This window comes from Balaenoptera borealis (genome assembly GCF_965194805.1).
Source record: "Balaenoptera borealis genome assembly, chromosome: 7".
NCBI classification, from domain to species: domain Eukaryota; kingdom Metazoa; phylum Chordata; class Mammalia; order Artiodactyla; family Balaenopteridae; genus Balaenoptera; species Balaenoptera borealis.
Genome location: NC_138864.1, coordinates 58150211 through 58163728, shown reverse-complemented (window position 1 = coordinate 58163728; position 13518 = coordinate 58150211). Strand labels below are relative to the sequence as shown.

At 35.7% G+C, this 13518-nt stretch overlaps 2 protein-coding genes across 2 annotated transcripts in view; one reads left to right on the top strand and one right to left on the bottom strand.

Annotated features, from left to right (window-relative positions):
- PRPS1L1 (phosphoribosyl pyrophosphate synthetase 1 like 1) overlaps positions 1 to 5100 on the bottom strand; it is a 753632-nt gene extending 748532 nt beyond the window's left edge. Inside the window, 1 exon segment of the mRNA XM_082398555.1 lies at positions 918 to 5100. The gene's annotated coding sequence lies outside the window, so the exon portion shown is untranslated.
- The window catches only part of HDAC9 (histone deacetylase 9), a 999956-nt gene that overhangs the window by 687237 nt on the left and 299201 nt on the right, over positions 1 to 13518 (top strand). The window contains exon 15 of the mRNA XM_082398347.1: positions 6690 to 6823. Within this exon, the coding sequence (XP_082254473.1) occupies positions 6690 to 6823 (134 nt within the window). The remainder of the gene's footprint in view (positions 1 to 6689; positions 6824 to 13518) is intronic.

The window sequence follows — 13518 nt, the reverse complement described above, 5'->3', positions numbered from 1 at the left end:
AAGCAATCTTGAGAAGGAAAAACGGAGCTGGAGGAATCAGGCTCCCGGACTTCAGACTATACTACAGAGCTACAGTAATCAAGGCAGTATGGTACTGGCACAAAAACAGAAATATAGATCAATGGAACAGGATAGAAAGCCCAGAGATAAACCCACACACATATGGTCAGCTTATTTTTGATAAAGGAGGCAAGAATATACAATGGAGAAAAGACAGCCTCTTCAATAAGTGGTGCTGGGAAAACTGGACAGCTACATGTAAAAGAATGAAATTAGAACACTCCCCAACACCATACACAAAAATAAACTCAAAATGGATTAAAGGCCTAAATGTAAGTCCAGACACTATTAAACTCTTAGAGGAAAACATAGGCAGAACGCTCTATGATGTAAATCACAGCAAGATCCTTTTTGACCCACCTTCTAGAGAAATGGAAATAAAAACAAAAATAAACAAATGGGACCTAATGAAACTTAAAAGCTTTTGCACAGCAAAGGAAACCATAAACAAGACGAAAAGACAATCCTCAGAATGGGAGAAAATATTTGCAAACAAAGCAACTGACAAAGGATTAATCTCCAAAGTTTACAAACAGCTCATGCAGCTCGACATCAAAAAAACAAACAACCCAATCCAAAAATGGGCAGAAGATCTAAATAGACGTTTCTCCAAAGAAGATATACAGATCGCCAACAAACACATGAAAGGATACTCAACATCACTGATCATTAGAGAAATGCAAATCAAAACTACAATGAGGTATCACCTCACACCAGTCAGAATGGCCATCATCAGAAATCTACAAACGATAAATGCTGGAGAGGGTGTGGAGAAAAGGGAACCCTCTTGCGCTGTTGGTGGGAATGTAAATTGATACAGCCTCTATGGAGAACAGTATGGAGGTGCCTTAAAAAACTAAAAATAGAACTACCATATGACCCAGCAATCCCACTACTGGGCATATATCCTGAGAAAACCATAATTCAAAAAGTCATGTACCACAGTGTTCATTGCAGCTCCATTTACAATAGCCAGGACATGGAAGCAACCTAAGTGTTCATCGGCAGATGAATGGATAAAGAAGATGTGGCACATATATGCAATGGAATATTACTCAGCCATAAAAAGAAACGAAATTGAGTTATTTGTAGTGAGGTGGATTGACCTAGAGTCTGTCATACAGAGTGAAGTAAGTCAGAAAGAGAAAAACAAATATCATATGCTAACACATATATATGGAATCAAAAAAAAATGTTATGAAGAACCTAGGGGCAGGACAGGAATAAAGACGCAGACGTAGAGAATGGACCTGAGGACACGGGGAAGGGTAAGGGTAAGCTGGGATGAAGTGAGAGAGTGATATGGACATATATACACTACCAAATGTAAAATCGATAGCTAGTGGGAAGCAGCCGCATAGCACAGGGAGATCAGCTCGGTGCTTTGTGACCACCTAGAGGGGTGGGATAGGGAGGATGGGAGGGAGACGCAAGAGGGAGGAGATATGGGGATGTATGTATATGTATAGCTGATTCACTTTGTTATAAAGCAGAAACTAACACACCTTTGTAAAGCAATTATACTCCAATAAAGATGTTTAAAAAAATTTTTGTACTATCTGGTACTTTGATTTAAGTGTTCCTGTTAAAAGATATTATAACAAATAATTCAGGTATTAGAATGTAAAGAGTATAGTAGAAACAGAAAAAAACTAGGCAGGATAAACCTTATGGATAGATTAGAATGATGGATAGAAAGTATAACAGCTGCTGTGGGTATGACTTAGAGGTTATTAGAAATGACCCTTACTTCAAAATAGCTCCATGTATCCATTTTAGTAATTCTACCAATTGCAAGCCATTTTTTAAAGATTTTTTTTTTATTTTTAAAAGGTCATCTTTGACCTCCCAGCCCCGTATTTTTGTTTCCTCCTTACCATACAGAGTCTTAAAAAAACATGTCATAAAAGTATATTCGTAAGTACCTCACCTTTACTGCTAGATCATAAGTTAAATGTAATAAAATGAAGTTGTTGGTACCTGGATCATTGTGAGCATTCAATGACTGTTTACTGAACCTGCGTCTTTTAGGAAAGATATTATGTTATATATATTTGTGTTGTGCTTGGTTCAGTTCTTTGGCCCTGAAAAGTGTTTAATATGTGTTGTTGAGCAAATCCTTAGGAAGGTGTGAAACCTCAGGCATTAACCAGAAAAGCAATGTGAAGTTGAATGTTAAGAACTTGTGATCAGGATTAGGAGTTCTAGGTCTAAAGATTCTAGACTCAACTTTCCTAATAGACCAAGGTGGACTCAGCCTCGCAATCATATAAGATTGGGCATAAACCTGAAGATATGAATGGTTTCTATGACTAAATAATGACTTAACTACACGCAGTGATTAAGGAAAGGGAAAGATGCTGCACTTTGCGCTTCCTCATTTAATAAAACTGAAAGCCAGAGAAAGCACAAAGTCCAAGCTTATCTAAAAAAAATATCAAAAAATTTTAACAGTTTTTTTTGGTAGAAAATAAACTACTAGAGTTTAAAATTCAGGTAAAGCCTTTATGTTAAGACTCCTTTGTGTATTTTCTTAAAACCTAATTTTAACTCTTGTCCCATTGATTGAGAGAGATTGATCCATTGGCTTATGTTGTAAGTGGCAACCAGTGGGGCAGAAAGGGTCAAAGAAAAGTAGAATTCCATATGAATCCCGAAGAGAAGAGCAGGCTTGTTTCTCACCCTATAAGTTTTTGTTACTGGAAAAAAAGGAAAAAAGAGAGAGGAAAAGAATGGAGATGAAGGATGAGGTTAAGTCTCACCTTGCAGTCTACCTGTTAACACCTCTTTGCTAGGTCATTAAGATGAGTAAGTGGAGGTTTGGGGTTCCAGACTTTATTTATTTTCTCTTAAATTCAAATGTCTCTCCAAGAGTTCCTGGACTTTGTATTATAATCTCCAGATACTTGACAATAAATTTCAGCTACCATAACCTGTTTAATAATTTTTTTTTTTTGACAGTGGCTTATGGAGAAAATTTTGTTAAAAGAGGAATGGTTAATGTGGAGGTGAAGTTAGATATGTCAAGAGATGAAATAGTGAAAAAAATAAGCAACTTAATGATTAGAATCTCTACTTTTAAAGAATATGTTTTCAAAATGAGGGAAATACTGTATTTTATGTTTTCATGTTAATCATTAATATATCCTTTATGCAGTGCAAAACTGGTTGAAAATATGTTAAACAGTTCCTGTTATGTAGTAGCAACTCATAAATAAATACTTGATATATCTGAACTGTGGAGACATGTCTTATATATCATTGTAGTTTTTTAAAATAAATTTATTTATTTATTTTTGGCTGCATTGGGTTTTTGTTGCTGTGCGTGGGCTTTCTCTAGTTGCGGCGAGCGGGCGCTACTCTTCGTTGCGGTGCGTGGTCTTCTCATTGCGGTGGCTTCTCGTTGTGGAGCACGGGCTCTAGGTGTGCGGGCTTCAGTATTTGTGGCACACGGGCTTCAGTAGTTGTGGCTCATGGGCTTTAGAGCGCAGGCTCAGTAGTTGTGGCTCACGGGCTTAGTTGCTCCGCGTCATGTGGGATCTTCCTGGACCAGGGTTTGAACCCATGTCCCCTGCATTGGCAGGCGGATTCTTAACCACTGCGCAACCAGGGAAGTCCCTATCATTGTATTTTTAATGTCACTTTTTATGCCTGCTTCCTTTTTTTTTCCTGCCTTGCCTCTTGTCTCCCTTTTGAGTTTATTTAAAAATATTTATTCATCTCTTTTTTATGCAAAATGCCATGTAGAAATATAATGAGTAAAATAAATGCCTGTATTAGAGGCACTTGCCAGTTGGAAAATAAGGCACATAAAATAAAAGGTAGAACATTAAAGAAATAAGGCTATAAAATCTTCAGTAGTCCAATGAGGTCCACCAAGTAGGTTCATCAAGGAGGTCTTTATAATGGAGATATCTGACTTAGTTCTTGCATCAATCCATTGATTTATGTTTTTCATTCATTTATTAAAAGTACTTTTGAGGATCTACTATATTCCAAGCATGGTTTACAGACACGAAAAGTTCAGAGGTAAACAATACAACTCTAGTCTGTGTTTTCATAGATCTGACCAGATAGTAAAGAAAATATACAATTAACAATATTATATAACAGTTACAGAATTGTGCTAAATGTTCCGAGGAAGACCTAGAAGAACTAGTAGAGCATATAGTAGGAGATCTAATTTAGAGATCCCAGGGCATGCTTTATTGAGGAAGTGACATTAAAACAATTTTGAAGAATGAATAGGTATAAGCCAAATGAAGGCTAGAGTTATGGGGGCAGGAAGCAAGAATTTTTGGCATAAATGGGATAGCATGTATGACGATCCTAAGGCTGGTATGATTTTGAGTCTTTTGAGGACTGGAAGGTAAACCTTTGTGGGAGAAATAGAGATCAAGTGAGGGAAGAGTATGAGATGAAGCTGGAGAGGTGGGGAAGGGCCTATCTATGCTGCCTTGAGAAATTTTAACCTCATCTGTGAAGTCACCAAAGGGTTTAAGCAAAGGTAGCTACTGTTAAATGCCAAATAGAATAGAGTGAAAGTCAGATAGCCAGTTACAAGACTATCTCAGGAGTTCAGATGAAAGATAATAGTACCTTGGATTTTGTATGGTTTTGGCATTGGAGTTAAGAAGAGAGTGATTCAGTATGTATCTTCCAGGGAAAATAGACAATACGTGTTGGTTCATTGGAGAGGGAGTGTCAAGAGGACTGTAAGATTTCTTCTGTGAGCAATGGTGGATTATGATATCCTTTACTGAAATGAGGAACAGCGTGTGAAGTTTAAGATTATGAGCTCAAATCTATGATAGTCTCACTTTATGAAAACAAATGCAGATTTTGGAGGGGCAATTTAGACAAGTGTGCAAGTGTACCGCTCAGAAGGGAGATCAGCACTGAAGATGAAAATTTGAGAGTTAGGGGCACAAGGAGGGATTTTGAAGCCATTGTGTCTTAAGAATCGATGTTACGCATCAAGAGGGTATCATGCTGAGTGAAACACGTCAGACAGAGAAAGACAAATACCCTATAATCTAAAATCTATATGTTTAGATCTGGAATCTAAGAAACAAAACAAAATGAAAACAGACTCAAATGTGTAGTTGCCAGAGGGAAGGGGGTTGGAGAGTTGGGCCAAATAGGTGAAGGGGATTAAGAGGTACAAACCTCCAGTTATAAATAAGCCACAGGGGTGTAATACACAGCATAAAGGATATGGTCAAAAATATTGTAATAACTTTGTATGGGGACAGATGGTTACTAGACTTACTGTGGTGATCATTTTGTAATGTATGCAAATGTCAAATCACTATGTAGTACACCTTAAACTAACATAATATTGTATGTCAGCTATATTTCAATTAATAGAAAAGAGTGGATGTTATTTGGGCCAGCAAAATGATATTTTTTCCTGGACATAATTTTTGCCACATGGTTCCAAATACACATGTCATTCTGCTGCATGATTTTAATACAGTCAGGGACAAGTATTTTCCCCTCTTGAGTAACAGGGACAAGTATTTTCCCCTCTTGAGTAACATTCCTCTAACACAATAATATAAGGGAGAATAAAATGCATTAATTGAACCTACTTTATAACACTAATTGCTTGTATAGTATCTGTTCTTGAATAGATATTTAGAAATTTCTTATGATGGATTCTTCTGCCCTCACTCCATGCCCCCAGAGAATGTATTTTGATGGTAATTTATTGGAATATTTGATTGGTTAAATAATTTCTTATGTCAGGCAATTTTGTAAATAACATGTTTCCCCCCCCCCCCCAAGGAATCCGGTTAAGGGTGGAAACCTTTTTATAGTAATTATTATCTAATTTGTTGCTTTAAAGAGCCCTACTTTATATATCCCTAATAGTTCATTTCATCAAATGTTTATAAAATCTTCCGCATCAAAGGGTCTAACTGAAATATGAAATGAGTTAACTCATGATAATTTAAAAGCAGAGTTTGTTAAGTATCTATGTGATCTCTACTAAAGGTATTGCAGCTGACTTACTCATTTTTTAAAAGAAACACTTCAGTGTTCCACAATCTATATTACAGATTTTATTTTATTATAAAATAAGAAGAAACTCTTTCTGCATAACTTTGAAGAAATTGATAAGCAGAATAGGCAAGCAGTTGGAAACTCTTCCAGTTTATTACAGATGTAACATGATCTAAAGTAAGGCTAGAATTACTCTTGAAATAAATTCACAATTTAAAGAGTCACCTCATTTTGTGGCTTCACTGATAAAATTGAAACCTCTACTGAATTGAATTATCTGTCTAAAAATGCTTCATAATGATTTAAGATACTGGTAAAATTACAGTATTTTTTTAAACCTGAAGTTTCTTAAGTATCACCATCTTTATTACTTTACTACTGAGTAAGCTAGGGTCTGAGTACTGATTAATCCATGAGTTGACTTCTTTGCATATATATCCAGATCCATAGAACTAAATAGCTCTATGTGCTTCCTGGGAATTTGTGGATATGTATTATTTCTCTATTTGTAAATTTATTTGGAAAAGAATGCCTTTTTTGGAGTAATCATATTGTCATGTAACTTGTATCATTCCTTTGTATCATTACTCATCTTGTGCTGTGTTTTCTTTGTCCTGAAGGAATTGCCTATGATCCTCTGATGCTGAAACACCAGTGCATTTGTGGCAATTCCACCACCCACCCTGAACATGCTGGACGCATACAGAGCATCTGGTCACGGCTGCAAGAAACTGGGTTGCTAAATAAATGTGAGGTAATCCTGAATTGGCCACACTCTTTTACTTACTTAAATAAATCATGTAAAGAGGCCAGTATTCAACTGGGTAGGTGTAGAAAAATGTTAACTCTGTAGTACAAACACCATGATTGATGAACCATCGTAGACATTAGTAGCATAGAACTTATAACCTGACACTGGGCTGGGCACACAGTGGGTGCTCAGTCTATGTTGATGGACTGAGCAGCTGCCTGATGTATGTGCTATTACTGCAGCGTTTTTCTGTACACACGGTAGTATTCTAGGTATCATTTATTGAGTTAATTTTCTGAGAAACTCTTCGCAAACTGTTAAGTGCTAAGTAGTTGTTATTTCTTGTTATAAGCGATACTCTGAACTGACGTATATGCCGATTTTGCCTCATGGAAATGAATAGTTTTAAAAGATTAACTGTCTTCTTACGAAGAAAAGTCACTTCTTTTTATTGATGTTTAGATTCATTTCTGTAGATTCTTGGTGAGTCTCATTTTTTATTTAGAAAAATTTGTTTCTTTAGGCTTTCAAAAGTTAAAAGTAAAAATGTTATCAGGTCAAAAAGACTCCCATTGTCAAATCTGCAGAATATATAACAACGAGCAGTTGTTTGATTTAGTTGCTGTAAATGTCCAAAGTTGCTTAAGATCCAGTAACAGTCTATATTTGAGTCTAAAACTTTTTTAAAAGAAAAATATCCCCCATGTGTTTTCTTACATTACCTTAACATTTATTGATCAAAAGCACTTTTTCTTGGGTCTATATTCTGTTCCAGATGTGTTCTAGGGACTAGAATTATGGAATTTCACAAGACAAACATGGTCCCTATTCTTAGAGACTGATAATTTAACATGTTGCAGAACATATTTGGTTCTGTTATCCTTCTTTATAGAGCAATGAAGGGAATCTAACTAGTTCTTACCAGTTTGGGAAAAAAGTAAACGGATAATACTGATATTTTGACCATAGTTAAGTCAGAAGGAAACTAATACATTGAAACCATATTAAATTCACTATACTTTGATAAAATAAAGACAATCTTTTGTGACTACTTTTGAGTTAATTGAGTTAACTGATTTTGACAATCGAAAATGTAGTCAATAAAATTCTATTCAAAGCCAATTTACTTTAAAGTGAACCTGTAAAATATTTCAGTTGAAATAGAGGTGCCAAAGCAGACAGACTGTTTCTTAGAGTCAAGTGCACTTGCCACTATTTGATAGCAGGAGTTAATTCAGTCTGATCTTTCTTCTCTGCAAAGTACTAAAAATAACTGACTTTTGAAGATGCAAACTCATTCATTCATTCATTGTGTTCATTTCTAAGGATAAATTATTTTCTTTATTGATTTTCTCTTTTGAAGGTGAACTATCTCTCTCATCTTACAGGGGAATTAAACGGTTATTTTCTTTACATCGAAATATAGATAATGTCGATGGGTCATTCAGCAGTTGGGGTTGTGAATGAATACGTCAGAGCAGTGTATACAGACTTAGTTTCAGAAGTTTTATTATGTGTTGATAATAGAATTATCAAATGTTTTTCATATGTAGAGTTCTGCTTTTGATTAAATGTATCCTTTACCTAGAAACCCCAAAGTGAAGGAATTTCAGCTAGATTTATTTCTCTGGTTCTTTGCTGAGTGAAAGTCTATTATTCATATCTTGCCAGTAGCATCCATATTATATGGCAGAAGGCTTTCATATTCTTTGGTAAATTTTAGAGTTATCTTCAAGGTTTCCATGTTTTTGATAATGCAGTTTGGAAGCCAAACCACTCTATTGTCTGCACAATCCTATATGGAGTCGGTAAAGTAAACCATCAAGGAGACTTACTCGTGGTAGACTAGCCTTAACGGATATTTATTCAGGAGAATGTTCCTGTCTCACCTTCGCATCTACTGCAGATGTTTTCTAGCTTGGCTATCTCTCTTTACTTTTGCAAGCTGAGGCATTGCTGTTTACATTTTTTCACTTTCAAGTCTTTGTTATATCCTGAAGCCCTGCCCCAACTGCTCCAAATTAGCAGTGCCTGATCACAGCCTCAAATGCATTGTTAGTTTGTGATATCCCTTAAATCTGTTACCTGAAGGAACACTATTTATGAAAGGAGCAAAGTGCAGAAGTAAATGGAATGTAACATGGTTCACACTGGTCTTAAAATTTAAAAGTCTATTATCCCTTTGTGATCAGTCTTCTTTTTCAGTTCCTGGTACATCACATTATTTTAGTCTTGTATTGTTTGAAACCATGAAATTCAGTTTATACAACAGCACTGCTGATGTGACATCAGACCCAGGATGAAATGTTAGAAGAACAGTGGGCACCCCACAGTTGAGTGAGAATGAGTGAGTCTATTCCAGTCCAGTCAGCAAATATGAGTCTCTCTAGCAAACAGTCACACAATTAACAAATAACGCACTTGAAAGCCCAGATTGGCAGATCGGCTCTTAATGAAGACCAATCACAAAAGTCTGATCCAAAACTTTAAAAATGCAAACAGAACACTCTTTTTCCTAACATAGTTTAAGAGCAGTTCAGCAGGTGTTTGCTTTCCTAAGTGATGGAATTGTTGCCCATATTATTTATTTGCTCCTGTGTTATCAAAACATCTATGACTTATGCTGACCTAATCCAAAACATGCCATAGAATTTCACTGGGACAGGAGGTAAGGAGTCTCAATTCTGCTGGCGTACAGAGAAAAAAATACTTTCCTCAGCCAATGGAGTAGTCAATGTTGCAATTAAACAATGATTATGATAGAAAAGATGGCAATTTTAAAACATTAAAAGGGCTTCTTTGTTTTTAAACAATAGTCTGATCCACAAATCAAACTTATGTATCGTTTCAATTCATTTATCAATGTAGAAAATTAATCAAAATGGATTCCTTCAAAGGTTATTGTTCAGTGTTAGAGTTGACCTTAGTCCTGCCATTAATTATCTGTGTACTTTTGTCAAATCATTTAACCTTAGTGATCTTTGGTTTTCCCATATGTAAGCTGAGGGTGTTAAGCAGGATATTTGCTAGGATCTTTCAGCTCTAAGATCATATGAAATTAGATGCCTAAGAAGTTAATTTGGAGCATAACACTGTCTTTGGTTAAGAGTAGACAAAATTTTTAGGATGTTTTCGTAAACATATTGCTTTTAGTTTGTAAGCTATAGTGTAAATTGGCTGTGATTACAGTCCTGATTGGCAGCCAGAGAAAACATTAGTCCTTATTATATTAGATTACAGTGGTTACCTGGGTTAACTTCTTTTGGCATGACGTGGCACTGATTTAAAAAAATTGAAGTAGTTAATAGTCCCTCATGCCAACACCATTTAATTGTTTCCCCTATTGAATCATTCACACTGAGTTTAGTGATTCTGTTGGGAGTAAAAAGCAAAACCAGCAGCTTTCTTGTCACCATAAGAAATGGGTCTGGAGGGGTCATTTGGTGTCCTCTTTGGGAATAAGCTCTTGGATTAGGTAGCCAGGTTTCTGAAGTGTGTGTGCCCCTGAAGAAAAAGATGTGCTCTTCTGTGCTTAAAAAATTGCAGAGGTTGACCCATCATCTGTTAGAAATGCACTTGGCAGTTGTTTTTCCAGAAGTGCTCATGACTCTCGGCCCCACCAAGCCACCCACAGACATTTGCTTGCTCTCACATTTGTTTTGAGAATAATAACATTTTATAATGCTTTTGTTGGATTACACATTATATGGAATTTGCATTGCCTCTTTGTGACTAATATTGAATAACTTTGTTTCCCTTAATTCATAAGTAAAAACCATAAGCAACATACTGGTGCTGAAATGTTTAACTCCTTTATTCAAGTGCCAACACAAAGTAATTACAAAACAATTCTGGGACACAGAACCAAGCTACTGTTGCCCCTTCTGGGCCTTCTCAGCCATTCCAATGAAAAAAGTGGAGAGCAGGTTTAGTGTAAAATCTTAAGATGCCAAGGAGCTCAGGGATAGGGTCCCCAGCACACTTTCCTGCACACACAAGTGATTCTTAAAATACCTTTTGTAAATCTAAATGAGGAAATATAGTACTCTTTTGAGAAACTCAATTTTGAAGTGTGCAAGTTTTCTGACTTGAAGGTTACAAAGTACTAAATATTGCAAGTTAATGGAAATTCAATTAAACATTTGTTTTATGGACTAATCTAACTAGATGGCAGCACATAACAGCTTACTGTTTTGTTTAGTTTGCAAAAAACTTGTGTGTGTGTGCTTGTGTCTTAGAATCTAACCAGAAAGCAATAAGAAACTCAAACAGGGAATCTTGTGAATTGTCTCTAAAGGATATGGCAGTTATGGAAAGAAGTACAAATGATCTAGATGTGATGAGTAAACCAAGGTGTCATTATTCTGAGAGAAATTTGTATAACCCAGTAGAGTGGACCCTGGCAGATAAGTAACATTAAAAATACCCGTACAGCCCATAATCAGAATTAAGATGATTTGGAATTTTTTGTTTTGATTTTGATTTCTGCAAAAAAAAAAAAAAAAAGGAAGAATTAATGTGGAAAACAACCAATAAAAGGAAGTAAGACAGGCTGCCCTTCTGAGTCGGTTTGGAAAGTGATACAGGATTTTTTTTTTTTTAAACAACAGCATTAAAACTTATTAGCAAAAAAATGACTAGTTATATGGATTTGAACTATCTGAAAGTTGTTGTGCTAAAGTAACAAAATATTTATTGTGACAAATTTGTTTCATACGTGATTATTATTAAAAAAATGCTTCAACCCAAATCAGTAAAATGTTCATTACAATGTTTAAAAAAATAATTGCAACATAGGAGATTCAGTTGCATAAAAATTGTGAAAATTGAGCCAGTTACACTGAGGCATAACATTTTTTTCTTACTTTCTGATGAGCATGATGGTTTGAAATGAGTGGACATAAAACTGGAAAAAAAATACATAGTACATACGCTTTTTACCACCCAGACATTTGTTACTGAATAGACTTGCTGTTTTCTGAAGTACTTTTGAAATTATTCTATGCCCTGAAATATTTGTAAATAAATTGTAATGACTGAATCAAGCAGTATTACATGCAAGTAGATGGCACTTGTCATTTTGAAGATCAGATAAACTTGTTTTTTTTTTACTCTCCAACCTTCTCTCTGCCAACCATTTATTTTAACTATTCCATAGTCCCAAATGTTGGTTAGTACAGGGTCAGTATCTTGGATTCACTTATGAGCAGGAAGAATGGACAGCTCTCTCTAACATGTGGTTCTTGACCTAGGTTGCCCATTAAAATCTACTGGGTGGTTGTCAGTTTCTAGATGCCTAGGTTGTAACCAGACAAAGTTAACCAGGAGCTCTGAAGGTATGACCCAGGCATTAATACCTTTTAAACTTCTGCAGCTGATTCCAAGGCTCACCAATGTTAAAAATCAACAGAAACTCAATTTCTTAACATAAGCTTAATGAGGTAGAGACAAAGAGGTGAATGGAGTCAAATATTTGGAGATGGGAGAGTAACAAAAGTAAACATTTACCTGAGAAACAAAGGTGGTATTAACTCAGAAGCTTCATGCACAAATTTAATTTTAAATTGGGAAAAATGTTCTTTATTTTGAAGTTGTCATGGGATAGGAAAATGAGTTCTAAAAAATTCTCTTATTTTTCAAATATAATTAAGCATTTTTAAAAAATGGGCTTCAAGGAAAACCTAGCATCTTTTTGAAAACCTTCATAGTGAGATCTCCTCTCTTGCTTCAACCATGGTAATTTATCATTTCAGTTATGATATTTGCTTGCCCAAGGCAAATCTATAAATCAAAATAAGGGATATTTTATTGAGTGTTGTGTATAAGGTAATTTCACATAGCCATTTTAGGGCTTACCATTTTCACTTACCATTCTAGGGCTAAAAGTAATTTGGTTAAATCTCCTTATGTTTATAGATGAAGAAACAAAGCTCCAGAAAGTTACCTCACAGCAGGCTATGGGCACGTTAAGGACATGTGACAGTCAGAACCCACAACTCAGGGCTCCTGACTTGCAATTCACTTTCTTTTCATATGACTGACAGAAAGGACCAAGAGCTTGTTGGACTGCCTGCTGGCTTAGTAGCCGCCTTTCTTCTTTCATTCCCCTTTCCTTATAAGAAAGACTCTTGAGGAGAACAGGTTATTAGATGATGAGGGGTCTATGGAAGGAGAGAATGCAGTGCGGGGAGGGTATAGAAACTATCTTCTTTGTAACATTTAAAGAAGCAGTTGGTTGTAGCGTTTGAAAACTCCAGTTGGTAAGCTTGGGCATGAGCAATGAGACCAGATTTTTTGTGTTTGTTTAAGAGAGGAAAGAGTATCGACAATAATGAATAGGTGTGAACTGATTCGTTAAATATTAAGAATGGGATTTGTAACAGAGGGTAACTTTGACAGTCATAAGTCATTTATGATTCTTTACTTTAACTCTGTAGTCTGCAGCCCTGCAGATCTTTGTAGAAAAAAATAAAAACGCATCCCTATATTTAGGGACACTGGATGAAATATTTTCAGAAAATGAGATATTTCAGTGGAAATTCTTGCCTAATATGTCACCACTTTGAAAATGATTAAAGAAAATGGGGTCTCCCCCAGCAGAGGCAGGTACTTTGACTTGTCAAATTTAAGTTGGACATTTTCTCTTAGTTTGGAACTGCCACAAAATAAGCCCTTTCATGTCCTCAATAATACCAAAC